Source organism: Dipteris shenzhenensis, chromosome 6 (genome assembly GCF_047967505.1).
Source record: "Dipteris shenzhenensis isolate YYH24624 ecotype China chromosome 6, Dip_SZ_1.0, whole genome shotgun sequence".
Lineage (NCBI taxonomy): Eukaryota > Viridiplantae > Streptophyta > Polypodiopsida > Gleicheniales > Dipteridaceae > Dipteris > Dipteris shenzhenensis.
The window spans coordinates 28829101-28845984 of record NC_141601.1 but is presented as its reverse complement, the minus strand read 5'-3'; the positions used below and the strand labels follow the sequence as shown (position 1 = coordinate 28845984).

At 43.7% G+C, this 16884-nt stretch overlaps 1 protein-coding gene across 4 annotated transcripts in view; it reads left to right on the top strand.

Moving 5' to 3' along the window:
* LOC147901018 (protein ENHANCED DOWNY MILDEW 2-like) overlaps positions 1–16884 on the top strand; it is a 68816-nt gene that overhangs the window by 38628 nt on the left and 13304 nt on the right. For all 4 annotated transcript variants that reach the window (XM_087375385.1, XM_087375388.1, XM_087375386.1 and 1 more), the window contains exon 15: positions 6655–6696. In XM_087375385.1, coding sequence (XP_087231511.1) covers positions 6655–6696 — 42 coding nt within the window. The remainder of the gene's footprint in view (positions 1–6654; positions 6697–16884) is intronic.

Here is a 16884-nt window from a genome sequence, read left to right as displayed (position 1 = left end):
AATGATACACCTAAGTATGAGAATGTGATCCATGGTCCATGATCGCGTCAGAATCCAGCATGTCCATATGCTCTAAGTCTCTGCATCTCTGCGAATCGATTGACCTCATAATCAACCACTGATGCATAAATCTGGGACATGACGTGTCCAATCATAATGGTCTTGTAGCTCTCTGGGCTCATGGGATCCATTGCCTTGTGGATGGGTGAGATAGTGTTAATAGTCTAGGTGCATGGGAACCCCAGACAAATAGCTTCATTAAAGAGATTTGCTAAGATCGGGGCTAGGAGATTAATCCCATATGCAATGAATTTAGTGCATAGGCCCTCATGATCTTTCGCTCGGCCATTATGAAGTTTCATCACGACATCCTTCACCCCCGGGGTATGTGTGAGAGGGTAGGAGCTGGCTGATTTGGGAGATCATGATCGAGAGAGAGAGAGAGAGAGAGAGATAGAGAGAGAGAGAGAGTTTATTAAAGTCTTCGAAAGACCGATGGGTCTCTGAGATTGTGAAAAACCTGATACAATGAGGTGTGGTAGTGGAGCTACTAAACGAGCATCCACACCAATGCAGAATGCAAAAATGAAAATTGGTCATATCTCGACTGTATATATCAATCAATCAATCTCAGCATCATCGTCGACATCATCATTAGCAGCAGGACATCAGGACGGATGATGTTGTGGAAGTGGAGGCATGAGGTCAGCAATAGAGCGCTGCCGGCCCCCCAAGGGTGCAATCGTAGTACGTCTCTTGGTCGTAGCTTTGCGTCTAACCAGGGCTACTGTGATCCCCGTTGGTCGTGCTCTGACCGTAAACAAGGAGGGGATGTCCCCAAGTATGATATGTGAGTAAACCCTTTGTTTGAGCTGTCGGGTCACAGGCTCTGGGTCACGGTCAAATCGAGGTCTTGCCTCATGGGGGTCTATGTGATCTGGCTTAAAGAACTCCGTGGAGGTATCAGTCGGGAGAGAAGTCTGCTCTATCTTCGTGCTCCTAGTATCCTATCTCGGTGTCTGAGCACCTTATGAATGAAACCAACTAAACATCGTTGGTCTAGGTAGGAGAGAAAATGGGCCAAAACCCCATAACTATCTCTGAAGAGGCAGTAGAAATGCCCTCGCATCTCATAGTAAACAGGACATTTGAATATGAAATGCTTCTCTGTCTCAACCTCCTGCATGTCACACAGTGTGCATATGCGCCTCTCCTTGGATTATTGCTCTGCTCTGCCGCTCTCGATACGAAGTCTGTGAGAAGAGATCCGGAACTGCCCAAGAGAGATTCTCAATGAGTGGGGTAGGTGAATCTGCGTGTATCCTGGTGGATCAATGAAACCCTCCCCTGTGATATGTAAGAAGTGATCTCTGTAGAAGCTTAGCTTCACTGGAAGATCACTCGGGCCCAACCAAGTCCGGAATGTGTGTAGCTGTAGTAGATCCTCACGGATAACCTAGTTGACCTCGTGCGACAGGAGGGGAGAGAGAGGAGCATCCATGTTGTACTGGAAAGGAGGTAGTCTGTCCATGTGGAGTCCTAGTCCTGCAAACCATCTCTCTGTGCATGCATACCAACACCTCTGGTCTCCCCCTATTGCAAGTGCCATAGAAGAGGATAGTGCTAGCCAGGGTATCCTACTACGTCCGCATGTGTTATCCCCATACTCCCTCACTTGGTACAGATACGTAATGACCTGAAATGCAGCATCTAGTTGTAATGGGGGTGACCCAAACTCTGCCCGGATGATCGGGTGAGGGACGGATGGCTTACCACGGATCATCCGTGATAACATGAGAGAGAGAGAGAGAGAGAGAGAGAGAGAGAGAGAGAGAGAGAGAGAGAGAGAGAGAGAGAGAGAGAGAGAGAGAGAGAGAAACTATTATTATCGTCCTCTGCGGGCCTGAAATCGACCCATGGGACCCAATGGAATGTTACAAAAAGTCTTCTTCTTTGAAGAAGGGTGGAGTGGACAGCTAGCATGTTGCTACCTGTGTAATACATTGGTCACGGTATGCAAAGACCTTGGTAATGTAATTGCCCAAGGCTGCGAGGTGAGGATGGGAAAGCAAGCTCTCCAAACTGTTGTGATGCTGCGTGACATTGCTGAAATCTTCTCTTAGATGCTCATATCGCGGACATGTCAAAAGAACATGTGCCTCATTTTCCACTTCATCTAAGTTGCATAGCTGGCAGAGTCTTTGTTCCCTTGATACTCCTTCCCATGCTTTTTTCTCTACTTCTAGGGAGTGTGATCGAGTTCGGATGATTGCGATGCTTCTTCTTGCCGAGAGAGAGAGAGAGAGAGAGAGAGAGAGAGAGAGAGAGAGAGAGAGAGAGAGAGAGAGAGAGAGAGAGAGAGAGAGATTAATATTTGCGAGAGGCCTCGCGGGCCTATGAGGCAAAGTGCAAACCCAAGAAGTACCTCATACAAGCCACTGAGGGCTGACAATGCAGACCTGGTCGTGAAAGTGGCCCAACCGAGAGAGTGGCTCGAAACGATGTCCCTTCTGAAAAAGGAAATGGTATCGTCCATGGGTATCATAATAGACTTGGCATGTATACATGAAATGCTCCTCTGTCTCCAGACCCGCATCTGTCCAATGGCAACCTTCAATGCTTCTTACACTCATTTGTTCATGGCGACCTTCAATGCTTCTTACACTCATTTGTCCCTTCTGAAAAAGGAAATGGTATCGTCCATGGGTATCATAATAGACTTGGCATGTATACATGAAATGCTCCTTTGTCTCCAGACCCGTATCTGTCCAATGCAACCTTCAATGCTTCTTACACTCATTTGTTCTCTAGGTACTGGGTTCTGATTATCACTCCATCCTCTGATCCTCTTAGGAATTGGTGATAGTAGAACTGCATCTTGGTGGGGAAATCTTAGTCCTCCCCCCAGTCTGTGACATATTCGAAGGGGAATATCTATACACTTGATAAGAAATAGAACGAACGAGGGAATGGAGTGGAGCAATCAAATTGTACATTCCATAGTGGTGTGTTGGGGGGGGTGGGAGGGAGGGGAGTCACAAAAGAACTCCAAGAGATGCGAGAAGGACAATGCAACTCGTGGTGTGACGATGGATGTGGTGGGCCTAGGTAGGACGAATCCAGATGTGGCATGGATCGAGACGTCATGAGTGATGTTGCGTATGTGTGCCAGACACCTAGGTCTGTAATGGGGATAGGTTGTTTCCCCTCAGAGAGAAGTCGCCATGCAATAGTGGAGTCCACTCCTCAGAAAGAGCGGATCACATCATCCAACTTGTGTGAGAGGAAAGCTCACCTCTTACAACGTGCAAGACAGCGTGATATCCGTAGTGCCTCGGACGTCATCAAGTGCCTTAGAGCCTGCTTGCATATGAGGTGGGGTCTCATCTCTCGACAGTCATGATCAAACCATGGTTTCTAGGGCATCTTTCGAGCTAGGGAATGTGTTGCAGGCTGAGACGCAGGGAATGATCCGGCGGTGGCATCGTGAACCATCGATACAAGGGTGTCTCAGGCATGGGTGAGGTTTGCATCATCATGAGACATGTGGCCATATAGATTGCATCGCATTGTCAAAGTGTATCTGGATGTGGGTGGAGACAAGAGGATAACGACCTGTCTCGGGCATGGTAGTCGAGATGCTGAATGCTATGTAGGAGTGGTCAGTGCCAAGGGGGGGGGGGGGGGGAGAGGGGCTATAAAATCATGTACTCATGGCACAAAGGTTGGGGAACCCATCAAGTAGTCCATTGTGATTGTCCCCTCTCCATGTGGCAAAAAAAGATGAGGCTGTGTAGTGCTCCCATCTCCAGCAAATGTTGCCGAGACCGTGCCAAATGTCGTGCTTCACTATCCCAAGCTTTGTTGGTCCATCTCTAGCACTCTAAGGGGTGTCTGATCCAAAGTCTAGTAAGTCCACGTGTCGGTCTCTTGTGTGCGCATTGAAGTAAATGTACCAGATTCTCTGATACTACTCAACTTCCTGATTTTAATTGGATTCTTTTTGGGAAACTAAGATTCTATGGCTGTTTTACAGCCCCTCTACAGCCTTTATACTGCAGTAGTGCCCCAATGACCACTATAATGGGTCTATCCTACGTTGGATTGACTCTACATGCATAGGACATATCCTAAGTGCTCTCAAAGCTGGGTACTTTTTTTGATGGCCTGATATTTGATAGAAAAGGTGGAATGCAAGAAGTTGGGATGTGACCACATGGGTGGTCACACCTCATTAAATGTGCCCTTCAATTCTCCCTGAGCCCTATTTAATCCTTAGACCTTAGGTACTAGAATTTCTAAGGTTCCTTGACCCCCTGCCCTACACTTTCATTGTTGTAGTCCCTTTTACCCAACCTTTTCCCTCTATCTCACGAGTCACTCTCAACAACTCCTATTTTAGAGCTGTTTGAAGCCACACTCTTCTCTTGACTAATCCCATTGACATACTATTGGGTACTCGTGTCATGACAGTGATGTCATCGTACATCGTCTTATATGGGTTGTGACCATCTATGGTGACCTCATGTGCATAGGATGATGTATCTGGGACAGTAGCACACTGCAATGAAAATCGGCGGACTGAAATCGTATCCACTTGTGTCGTGCTTTCTCCTCCTCCTGCTTCTCAGATATGAGTGGTCCCGCGTACCTGCACCGTACCACAGCCGTACTGATGTGCTTCTGTACAGCCCCTTGGTACCATCGTTGTCCGCACGACCGTACAGTCATACAGATCGCCTCTTCGTGCTCCGTACAGTCCGTACAATTGTACGGATTCCGTACAGTGCAGCCCGTGCCATTTCCAGAACCCTCGTATCCCATTATCTGCCCTCATATCCTTGTTAGCCGACTCTAGGTGTATCTTATCACTATGGGTAGTCCTCTCTCTGGGCTCTTATGTGTCTCATTGAGAAGACAACATTTTTGTCAGTTGAAGTATCTGAGAATCCCCCAGGGTCATCATTGCAGTTCCACACAGCCATACTCAGTCTGTTTTGTGCCCGCCCCATGACCTTGACACCATCATGTGTTGTCTGCATCCCTTTCTCTCGAATAGTTACTTCACCATCTCTCCATAGGCAGCCCACTTCCCTTCTTGTCTGACTGCTATTAGCTGCCTTTCTTTCCTGAGTTGTTCATTCTCAATTTCAGCTGTGCTGTGCATGCCAGCTCCGGTGGCCCTTTTGCGTCTCGGAGCTGCAGTCTCTTTGTCCCCATAGCTTGCATCCTGTCTTTTATATTGGTTTTTTTTGACTCCCACTCTGCCTTCTCTTTCTCCTGCTCTTCTCTCTTGTTTTTCTCCTGCCTCCACTCATTCTGTATGCGTCCAGCTGGTATTTTCCTAGATATTTTTTTTTATTCAGCAGTGCCACATGGGTGGCTTCCAAGCTATCAATTTTCTCAATCAAAACCAAACAAAATCTGTTGATTGATTGAGAGAGAGAGAGAGAGAGAGAGAGAGAGAGAGAGAGAGAGAGTTGGCATGCATTAGACGCATTGCATCATGCACATAACTATTACTCAGTGGAAGGCTGAGAGTATGCTTTGAGGACTGCTCCCACATAAGCGGTGGGATATGGATAGGCTATAGTGACTGCAGGACTCACTTGGCGAAGGCTGCTTGCTGCTGAGGTGTCTGGATGAGATGCCACACAGACTGATGATTCTGAATGAGGGCTGAGTCCCCTTTTTGTAGCTTGGGCCTGCTCCAGATCTGTCTGTTATCCTGCTTCTGAGGGTCTGTAAAAGATCTGACCAGATCTGTGGCCTATCTGACCTGGTCTAGGCCTATAAATACCTCCTTCTACCTGGGTAAGCTTCAGATCTGCTGCAAGGCCCTTCTTGCCGACGTCGCATTCCTGGAGGGATGAATTATCTCGTATGCCACTATACACTTCCCTTGGTAGCTTTTGTGGTTGCCACATGGTTCTTCTGGTGCTTGGTGGGCTGCTGTGATGGTCCCTATGTCCGGATCTAGAGGGTCTGGCAGTCCCTGAGGCTGTCCTAAGGTCAAGTATATGGCCATGGGCTGTTGGATGGCCATGATACCTTCTTCAGGTTCTTCTGAGGCTCAACCATGCAAGATTCTGTTTTTCCTTTATTTATTGCTCAAGGGTATGATACAGCGTTTTGAATTTCTGATTGTATGTGAATATGTTGTTTATTGTCTTTAGTGCACTCACTGCAATAGCAGCTGGACTGAATATGTTTGGGTGACGAGTTTAAAGTTTTGGACTGAATATGTTTGGGTGATGAGTTTAAAGTTTTTCATCCTTAAATTCACAATATGTTGACTATGTGACTTTCATCATAGCTGTAAATTTTCCATCTAGTGACCTGAGAGCTTATCGTCTGGATCGCCAGTTTGGACTAATGCCTGTTGTTACAGAAATGAATATTGTTTGTTATGGTGTTTCCTTGGATCAGTTTTGCAGTTTGTACATTCTAAAAAACAAATTCTGTATAGAGTGGAGGAATTTTACAGCATGACTGTTCCTTTGTTTTAGTTTTATTGGTTTGCTGTTACTTATATGTAACATTAAAGGTTTTTCTTTTGGGAGTCCATTTTGCTTGTTGAATATTGAAATGGAGAGCTCGAATGGACTTGGTATTTTATATTTGCTTATTGCGTGAATATTGGTATGATTGCAGATTGTTGATAGGCTTCAATGGTATATAAAAGAAGGGGACATGGTGAGCTGTCTTATTCTAGTTGCTCTATTTTTAAAGTGAAACTGTTAATGCACAGAAAGCTAGGGAAATACTGTATTCAGATAAGGATGAGTATTGTTAAAAAAGAAGGGATCCATGTGAAACTGAAGCTTTTAATTAAGAAATTTGGCTTGCTTCTCAGCTTTTGTAATCACTATGCAAATTTTTAGGGTTTGTTCAAGGGATGCTGGTCTTGGTGTGACAAGTTTGCAATCATGCTTAATAAGAAAGTGGTGACATCAAGCTTCCAGGCTTCTGCCTTTCGTGGCTTCTTGTCTTTGCCCTCATTTATTCTTTTCAGAGCTCTGGGAATCAAGTTATCAATCATAATGTATTTCCACATTAAATAGTTGGTGCCATCCAACTTCAGATTCTCAGACACATGATTCAAGCTTGTGGGGGACTTTTTGACACCTTAAAAGCTTCTGTCCGCTTGCCAGAAGAGTGTGTATATGTGCTTCCCAAACTGCTATCTTTCATTGTGAGTTGCCACATTAAATAGTTGGCTCCATCCTGATCCAACTTGTGATTATCAGCTTGTAAGGGACATGTAGAAAGCTCATCAAAGCTTCTACCTGCAAGTTGTTTACTTGCTTCCAAAACTTTGACCGTAGCAAATGCATGAAAGTTTCAATTTTTAAAATAGTATACCTGAAGTTTCCAAGTATGGTGAGACTGCAATAGTTTGTACACTGGTTGGAAAAAAGACGCTCTGTTTGTTGGGATTCTTGTCTTGAATGTGTTTGAGAGAGGGTGACCCAGAGACCACCTGCTAGATTGGAACATGAAGCTTTTCATAATGAGCTGAAGTCAAAAGTTAGTCTAGAATGAATCGCATGTTGACACATGGCATAAGGTGCAACATGAAAGCTCTTTCAAACTGCTATATATCTATCAATCAAACATCCACCGCTGTAACATGAAATCATGACTGGGGACACTGAGTGGAGCAGTGTCTCCCAACCAATATTGTTGGGTCAAGGTGTCTTAGTCGTGCCATAATAAATTCTTTGTGATTTCTGCCTTAGGATTCATCTTTCTACATATGTTGAAGGTCAATAACATAGATCTGCACTAAGCAGGGGACGTGCAGTGCCTTCGTGTGTCCAGCTTAGGGGGGTTTAATGATCTGTGGCTGTCGGTCTGTGATCCTTTGTACATTGCAAACTTGTGTGTTTGGATGCATCAATGTGGATCCCTCTAGTTGGGTGATCTGTGATCCTTGAGGGTGGGGGAGATCCTGGCCACGTTTATGATAGCTCAGGCAGTATGATATATTGAACGTATACTGATCGTCTGGGTTGCTGGTCCATGGAATTCACTTGATGGTCAAGCCTCGTGTGTCTACACCCTTTATCGATAGGTTCTCTTTGTGCCTCCTGATCTCTCTATAATGTGCCCAAAGAAGGCATCGAAATGCAAACAGTACATTGCAAGAATGAGACAAAGTTCAAATTTAGGAACAACATGGAATGCCATTCAAGGATGAACCTGTAGCTAGAGTATGGCATAAACTGTCAGGTGGGAGTGGCACATGAGCCTAGATCTCATGGCTCTGGGAAAAGCTGGAATGTCCAAGTTGCATAACCCAAAAGACAGATCTCTAGTGGGGATACATTCATAATTTACATGAAAATATGAGTTCCTTTTAAGCATCTCCTCCATGCTCTTGCTGTAAGTTAGTACTTAATCAAGAAACAAGTACAAAGTAGAGATGTAGGGAGGCTGTTTCAGAATGTTACCTGGTTTCAGCGCAATTATCACTTACAGACAGATATGTACTTGCCCAAAGCCATATGCGCCTTGCTGTGCAAGTTTTCAAGTTTTCAGATTCAACGCTTTAACCACCCATTCTTTGATGTCAATTGATAATGCAAACATCTCTACATTGGTCCGTGCCAATCGTTCTACTTTTTCCAATGTAATCAGTTGTAACGAGACATGGCACAAGCTTGTGGTTGTGAAGCTCATAGTCTTTCCCATTATCCTGAAACCTGAATTCTTTCTCCTTGAAATTTAAAAATACCATTCTCCATTTAATGCCTAAAATTACATCACCAACTACTTGAAGGGCAGAGTTAGGTTTGTCCTATTTTTGGAGGCCACCTAGTCTTACATACCTGTTTAGTTTAGGTTAGTTTTGCTATGTGTGTGTGTAAATATAAATATAAATTATTTATTTATTTATTATAAAATTTCCTCCACTCTCTTATTTTATTATTTACTATTATTTCAAATGTTAAATAAACAAATAAAAAACTAACTAATCAGAAAATAGATCTTTCCTTGTGTTTGGGCGGGTGTTTCATTTGTTTACATTGGTTTATCTTTGTTCCCTGTGTCAGCATCAGTTGTATTTGTTTTCCTTTGTTTTGTTTTTTTTGTGGGTTTTGGGGCGGGGGGTTTATGTTGCGATGGAAATTTAACCTAATTTAATTCTCTCTCTTTCTCTCTCTCTCTCTCTCTCTCTCTCTCTCTCTCTCTCTGATTCTTATTCTTATTTTCTGCTTTGTTTTTTCCTTCTTGCTGTCAAAGTTTTTGTTGTTTGGTTGCAATTTCAAAGCTTAGTTAGCATTGGGTTTATCCAAAGTTTTTGTTGTTTGGTTGCAATTTCAAAGCTTAGTTAGCAATGGGTTTATCCAAGATTTTTTAGAATCTTTTAAAACCGAGATGACAGCTTATGGTTGGTACTAATGAGAACATATGCATAGCTTTGCTTACTAAGTTATTTGTTTTATTTTTTTCATTTACTCTTAATTTTGTCTATGGCCGCTTACAAACTACTTTCAAATAGACAATGCTCAGAAACAAATATAGAAGCAACTCTTTATATTTCCGTCCGTCCACAAAGTAGGGCAGGATACAATACCAAACGGTTCTCCTACTAGATGTCAAGCACTTCTAGATCTTTGAGCCCGCGTGCTCCACCTTGAGCAAATGTAGACTCTTTGTCTAGAGTGATCCTCTCCACCTTGCTGTCTGGAAACCAGCCTAGGTGGGCAGCCCTTCTCAACTTAGTCTGCAGCTTCTCTGTACCTCCTGGATATAGGCCCAAGGTAGGTCAAGTGCTGCTCCTATCTGTTGGCTGAAGTGCTGCTAGAAGATGATCACAACACCTCACTGCCCTAGAAGACAGCCAAGGTCCAGCCTCTAGGGAACTCAGTCTGCAGCACATCTTCCACTCTCCTTCACCCCCAGTGTGAGGCCCAAGGTAGTGGCTTCTGGCTGCTCCTGTCCGCTCCTTTCCTGCTGAATTGTTGGATGATGAATGAGGCCCAGAGCCTCTCCTTTTATAGGCCCAAGGACTTGCTGAAAAAACCGACCAGCAGCCTCAATCTGGCTGACCCAATCAGGCCGACCAGGCTGCTGCAAAACCGCCCTAAAAGGGCTCTGATAACAAGGGTCCCTGGCCCACAAAACTAGGGCTTTGGGCCTCACTTCAAGGCAGGGTCCCAGCCCCTTCTGTCTGCCTATATAAGGTTTGGTTGGCTGGCTCCAACCAGCCCAACCAGCCCCTCCAAGATGGCCAACCCTCCTGCTGATACACCCGCCTCTGCTGCGCACCTTTCCGGCACCCTGTACTGCCCACACGTGTGCGCCTTTGCTGCACCACATGTCGCCTCAGTCCGGCCTCCTGTGTGCCTCTGTTAGGGGCCTGTTCCAGCCCGTACACACAGTCCTTGAGGCGCCTCTCTCAGGCTTCTGTGCTGCCCTCATGGCAGCCCATGTGCTGCCCATGTGGCAGCCCCCTCTCCACCATGAGTCTCCTGCCCACATGACAGCCAGGATGCTGTCCATGTGGCAGGCCATTCCACCTATGGTTCACCCCCCCCGATGCACTCCTCATTCGGGGGCTCACAGATGGGGAGGTGACCATTCCAACATATTAATGTTAGTAGTATGCTTTATGTAGGTCAGACTTATCGTCTTGTTTTTGTTTGGTTGCAAGAGCATGTTAGGGAAGCTAGGAAAGTTCATGAAAAAGATTCTTTGATTGGAGATTTGAGAATTTGCTAACTCCAAAGAAATTTTCAGCTCTGAGAACTTTTTTGGATGAGAACTTTACATACCTTCTTTGCTAGAGGTTTTAATTTAGAAGGGAAGTCGGCTCATCATAGGAGTAAAGAGGCTAGTCAAAACAATCCTATGGTTTGGAAAACTCATCCAAAGACTTATGTTTCTCCTTATTGTCGTAATCCAACACAAGTGTGGAAGACGAAAGTGATTCGTGTTACTTCTCTTCGTTCCCCTAATGATGATATTAGAAACGTTGCATCTACTTCTAGACTGATGCATTGAGTTTTTTCGATTCCCCTAATAAAAACATTGCATCTACTTCTAGACCGATGCGTCATGTTTCTTCTTCGAACTCCTCAAGCGGGAGAATTTTTGCCTATAGAGACTACAAGAGAAGGTTCTTATTCTTGGATTGACTGGTGTTTGTTGGTATATTTTCTATTCAGTTTTTTGAAGATATAATATTAGGGTTCCTTTTTAACTTACATATACTTTAGAAAACTTCTCTTGTCAAGATCTTCATTTAAGAAATCAGCATTGCTTTCAATTGATTGTATTGTTAGAGAAGGGTAAAAAGTCTCAAGTTCTTGGTCTTTAAAGCGCTCCTATTTTAAGAAAGAGCTCACGATCACTATATTTATTGCTCCTAGTCTTGATAAGATAGGTTTAACTTGTATATTGAAGTCACTTCAAGTTATCAATACTCGTCCTCTTTAGGTAGAGGAGTTTGGGAACATCATGTGATTGCTTGGAAATACTGAAAATAACAGGACAAAATGCCTTAAATCATGCAAACATTGGTACAAACCTTACAGTGCATGGAAAGCTACCATTCTTAGTAGCCCTCGTTGTTGCATGAGTAAAAAGTTTGCTTCTTCTGTTGATAGTCTTCCGTTGATAGTTCTTTAGGACATGCTATTATTGTTGAACTTCTATCCTACCTACTGCCTTTCTAAGGGAGCTTTTCTTAAAGAGCACAAATTTTGATTGGTTTTTTCTAAGGATTCGTGCCTTTTAAAGCCATGGAGAAAGGAGTCTCTTTGCTATCCAAGTAGAAGAATCTTTAGGGGTCTAAGGGCTCTTATCACATTAGAAATCGGCAATTTTGAATCTAGTTGCTTCAATGTATATTTTTAAATGGGAAAAGGGTTATTAGGGAAGGTTTGGAGTCTTAAAAAGGCTCCGAATTAGTGTTTTCTAATTGTAAGGAAGTAGTGAGGGATTTGAGGTACACCAACGAGATGCTCCATTTTGTGGTCCCAAGCCATGTTGAGGTGGCATGTGCATTTACTATGCCTAAGTCCATAGGTGGTTTCAATTTGAAAAGTGGAACCCTCGCAAAAGGGGTGTACAAAACTCCTGCTGGCCATGTCTGGCAGAAATGCTCCCACCTCTCGATAGTCGCTCTAGAGCTTGGAGTACCACGCTCCCAAATGGCGCGCACTGTGAAGATGACCAGATGGCTACTAGAGTAGCCGTAGGAGGGATTGACTAGCCCTCCATCACCCTGCTACATCTAGCCACCCATTATGAAATCCATAGAAAGTGCATCAATGAGTGATGTTCACTAAGTGGTAGCTCTCTCTTCAGAGGATGGGATATCCTTGTGTGAAATTTGAATTATAGCAAAAGTTTGTGATTTCTTATGTAGACATGCTCAAATAATTTTATCTTGATTTGTAAAAAGTTTTATTTGCAATCTCTACAAGGAGAGGTTAGTTCTGAAGCGAAGACATATTTATGTTTTTATATACCTTAGACGGATTTGATTTTGAACATCAAAACTCTTGCAAGTCTCTTGCATTCATTTGTAACCTGAGTCTTCATTATCTCTGTGCAGCTTGGAAGCTCCATACAAATCATAAGAAACCTAGATTAATTGCAAGTTGCAACGGCTTGTAAGACTTCGGTAACTGTTCTTTGAAAAAAAAACAAAGACTTCGGTAACTGATCTCAAATTGGTTGAGTTAGCCATATCACCACTATCCATGAACTTTGGAGGATTTATTGAGAGAGGCTGATGTTCCAGTATATGTAATAGCAACACAAAAGAAGTACAAAGCTAGGGTGCTCACTGCTCATAGAGACAAAATTCTAGGATGGACCCTAACTTCGGTCTAAACATGTGTGGTTTCTGGAAATATAAATATTTCTAACACCCTTTAGTGACAATGTCACCATGTATAAGGTAAACATTAATCACCAAATGGATATAAGTTCAAAGCTTTGCAAAAAGCCTAAGACTTTGGACGAGGCAATGCTTTAGTGAATAGATCCGCCACATTTTGTTGTGTAGGGAAGAAGACTAAGGTGATACCTTGTGCATGTAGGGGCTCCTTGACATAGTGATAATGAATTTCAATGTGTCTTGTATGAGCATGAAACACAGAATTCTGCGCCACAGCAATGGCACTTTGGAGAATTGGAGTAGGCTTCTCCAATGATGCATGAAGATTGGCCAATAAATGCCTCAGCCAAATACACTTGGTTATGAAGGCTGCCTTGTACTCAACATCACTCAATGTCTTAGGATGAGGTAGCAACCGTAGACTGTTTCTTGTTTAACCAATAAACACGAGTGACCAAGAAAGAAACAGAATATCGAAGTCACCAGCCCAATCCGAATCGCTGTAGGCATGTAAATGGACGTCACCCCCCTTGGGAAAGAGAAAACCAAGAGACCAGGTGCTGTGCGAATATCTAAACACACGTGTTAGAGCCTGCCAATGAGGGCTGTGCATAGATCTGCTCACCTGGGACACTGCATACTGAATATTTGGCCGCATATTACACAGGTAAAGGAGGCATCCCACAGCTTGGCTATAAACAGTGGCATCAAATGTTTCACCAGCATCATGAACGGACAACCTAAGCCCTGGCTTCATAGGAGTGGAAATGGGCTTTCAATTCTGAAATGTGAACTGTTCCACGCAATCCCTCTGTCATCCTGCACAGATTGGATGCCCAAATAATAACGAAGCAGCCCCAAAATCGTCATATCAAATGTCAGATGCAGTTCAGCCCTAAAATCTGCAACTTTGCGAAATCTCACCAGGTCAATCCCCAAAGGTGTGGACAACCAATGCCTTCAAAAAGAGCTCAAGCAAGGACCGAAATAGTTCTCCTCATAGTAAAAGCTTCCTCCTCAGTCAATACTTGACTGAACTAGCACCAAAATACTGATTTTTATTACTGTTTATGCAGCCAAAAGTGCAAAAAGCTGCCTGGAACAGGTACGAAATAGCAAATACAAGGCTTCAAAAGCCCCCAAACTGATGGTACACCCTCCAAACAGTAAGACAGTTCTGAAAAAAAGATCGAAATGTGTGCCCAGCCCTCCAAATGTAGGCCCCAATATAAAAAACAGCAGCTGTGACTGAAAATCAGTGGAAAAACCCACAAAAACAGGTCGCCAAGTCGCCAAGTTCCAAACAGCTTCAGAGGTGCAAGATGGAAGGCGACCAGCTGGAAATGTACTTGAGGAGGAGAGATGACTGCTTCAGGAGCCCAATAACAGGTCGAAATAGCAGCAAATGATGGTGGCCCGGTCCAAGACAGCCTCCAAAACAGCCGACCTGCTCCAAAATGCAGGCGCCTTGCTTCAGATGGCTCCCTCGTGGCTGCAAACTCAGTTGCCCACCTCTAGACATCAAGGTGGAAGGGTTCATGTGACGTAATTCGAAGCCTTTACGATAGAACTGCTTCCTGGGGGTGGGGGAGGTGAAGGGAGAGATTTGGGAGCGAGGGTGGAACCTGCTGTGATATCAAATGTTGGAAATGGAAGTGAGAGAATAGAGCTGGAATGAAATCGCAGCAAGTACAATGCTATGGTAGTCATAGAGATGAAACCCTAGGATGGACCCTAGCCGGGGTCAAAACATGTGTGGTGACTTACCTCACCCACAAACTAGAGGTAAAAGACCTTAATAAAGGGAAAAAGTGCCCCTAGTCCCTTATTACATAACATTGGCCACTGCCTTAGGAAATATAAATATTTTTAACAACTCTTTTGAGAGTTTTGTGGATCTTAGCATTACTCAATCTTTTTTAGGTTTAGAAGTTGATATCTGCAACAAACTTGAGTATGCTGTTTTGAATATCATACGAATTCTGACTCAAATGATGTGGCCAATATGGAGTGAGTACTTGCCAGTTCTATAGGTTCTCTCGTCATTGCACAAGTAAGAGTGCCTTTATCACTCAATTTGGTAATTTAATCCTATTACTTCTCAGAAAGGGCTATCATACAAGAAAAGTAATGAAGAAACTTTTTCTGTCCTAGGTTGTAGTTATTATATGTTTGGAATTTCAGTTTTGGGTATGTTTAGGTTCCTTAAACATAGAATTAAAATCCAGACTTGGGAGCTTCAAGGTTTGTCCTTTTTAGTTTTGCCATATGTGTGTGTGACATACACGCACGGAGAGAGAGAGAGAGAGATGTATGAATGTGTGTGTGTGTGTGTGTTCTTCACAAAAAAAAGTGTGTGTGTGTGTGTTTGTGTTTTGGCTATTTGTATTGCACCATGACCAGTAGGGATATGATCTTTTCTTTTCCTGGGTTCGCTTTTGGACCCCATGGACTGTTGGAAGGACAGAAACCATTGGGTTTTTGGTGATCCTTTTCTAAACAAGTTCTATTTTTTCTGAGCATCCCTCTGGCAGTCATTTTATGACTGTTTGCATGCAGGCCAGTTGAGTTACTCTCAATATCTGGCATATATTTAAGTTTTCTAAAGATGTAATTGCTCTCCTTCTTGGAGACAGTTTCTGTTCATCTTATCTGGATTTTACCCCAAAAAAAAGTGTGTGTGTGTGTGTGTGTGTATGTATACATTTATACATACATGCATTCATGCAATACATACCATACATACACACATATAAGTCTGTGCAAGGAAAATAATGTCTGCATCTCCAAGCCTTGGTTCTTGGCCCGCTCCTTTATGTCACGGGTAGCCTTGGCATTTTCAAAAACAAAATTTAAGTGCCGTGTCTCATCCCATAGGCCACATCTTTCTATTTTTGAGAGGGACAGGGGTCGACATGTGCGGGAGTGGGCTCCACATTTACTGCTGAATTGCAAGCCTTGCATTCCCTTGTGTTCTAGGTACTTTCTTCTTCTTTCTGCTTGTTGTGTTGGGGTGAGATCCTCTCCTACAAATATGGGATATCCCCTGCTGAAGTCACACTTTGCAAGCTTTGCATTAGCTTTTGTTCTAGGTACTTTCTTCTTCTTTCTGCTCGCTGTGTTGGATTGAGGTGCTCTTCTATAAATATGGAAGATTCCTTGTGTGTGTGTGTGAGAGAGAGAGAGAGAGAGAGAGAGAGATTATTAGAGTCTTCGAAGGACTGATGGATTTATGAGTCTGTGAGAACCCTGATACAAAAAACTGAAAGGGTGAAGCTCCTAAAACAAGCATCATCACCCGTGCTACATGCTAAGTGCTGCATAGTCATAAAATCATGAGTACTACATAGTCATAACATCAATGTCATCATCACCATATCACATCAAATGCAATGCCAAGTATGGTCCTGACTCCTGTAGAATAGATATTGGAGGCCGCCAGAAGGGAGGTCATGATGGGCTTGGTGGGGCTTTGATGTTATAAGGTCAGAGATAGAACGTTGGGGCTATCTATGGATGTGGTTCGGTGTGCCCTTTAGCGGCGATGCTCCTCGTCTAACAAGGTTCACGGTAACCCCTGTCGGTTATGCCCCAGTCCTGTCCTGAACATATAAGGGATGTCTCCAAGCGTATCTGTGCGTCCGTGCTCTGTCCAGTGAGTTGTGCCACTGGCTCTGGCTCTCTACACCTCCGACTGCCTGTGGTGTTGTGATCTGTGTGGTCTGGTTGGAAGAACTCTGTAATCATACTTTTAGATGAGTTTGCCTGTGTGTCCTATCCCTATTTTTTTGGTGTGTGTGTGTGTGTGTGAAAGAGAGAGAGAGAGAGAGAGAGAGAGAGAGAGAGAGAGAGAGAGAGAAGAGAGAGAGAGAGAGAGGTCTTGCACTTGAGGCTTATTTACACTAACATTGGGGGGGGGGGGGGAGAGAGAGAGAGAGAGAGAGAGAGAGAGAGAGAGGTCTTGCACTTGAGGTTTATTCTATATTACACAAACTTTTGTTGCCTAGGTAGACTAATTTTATAGG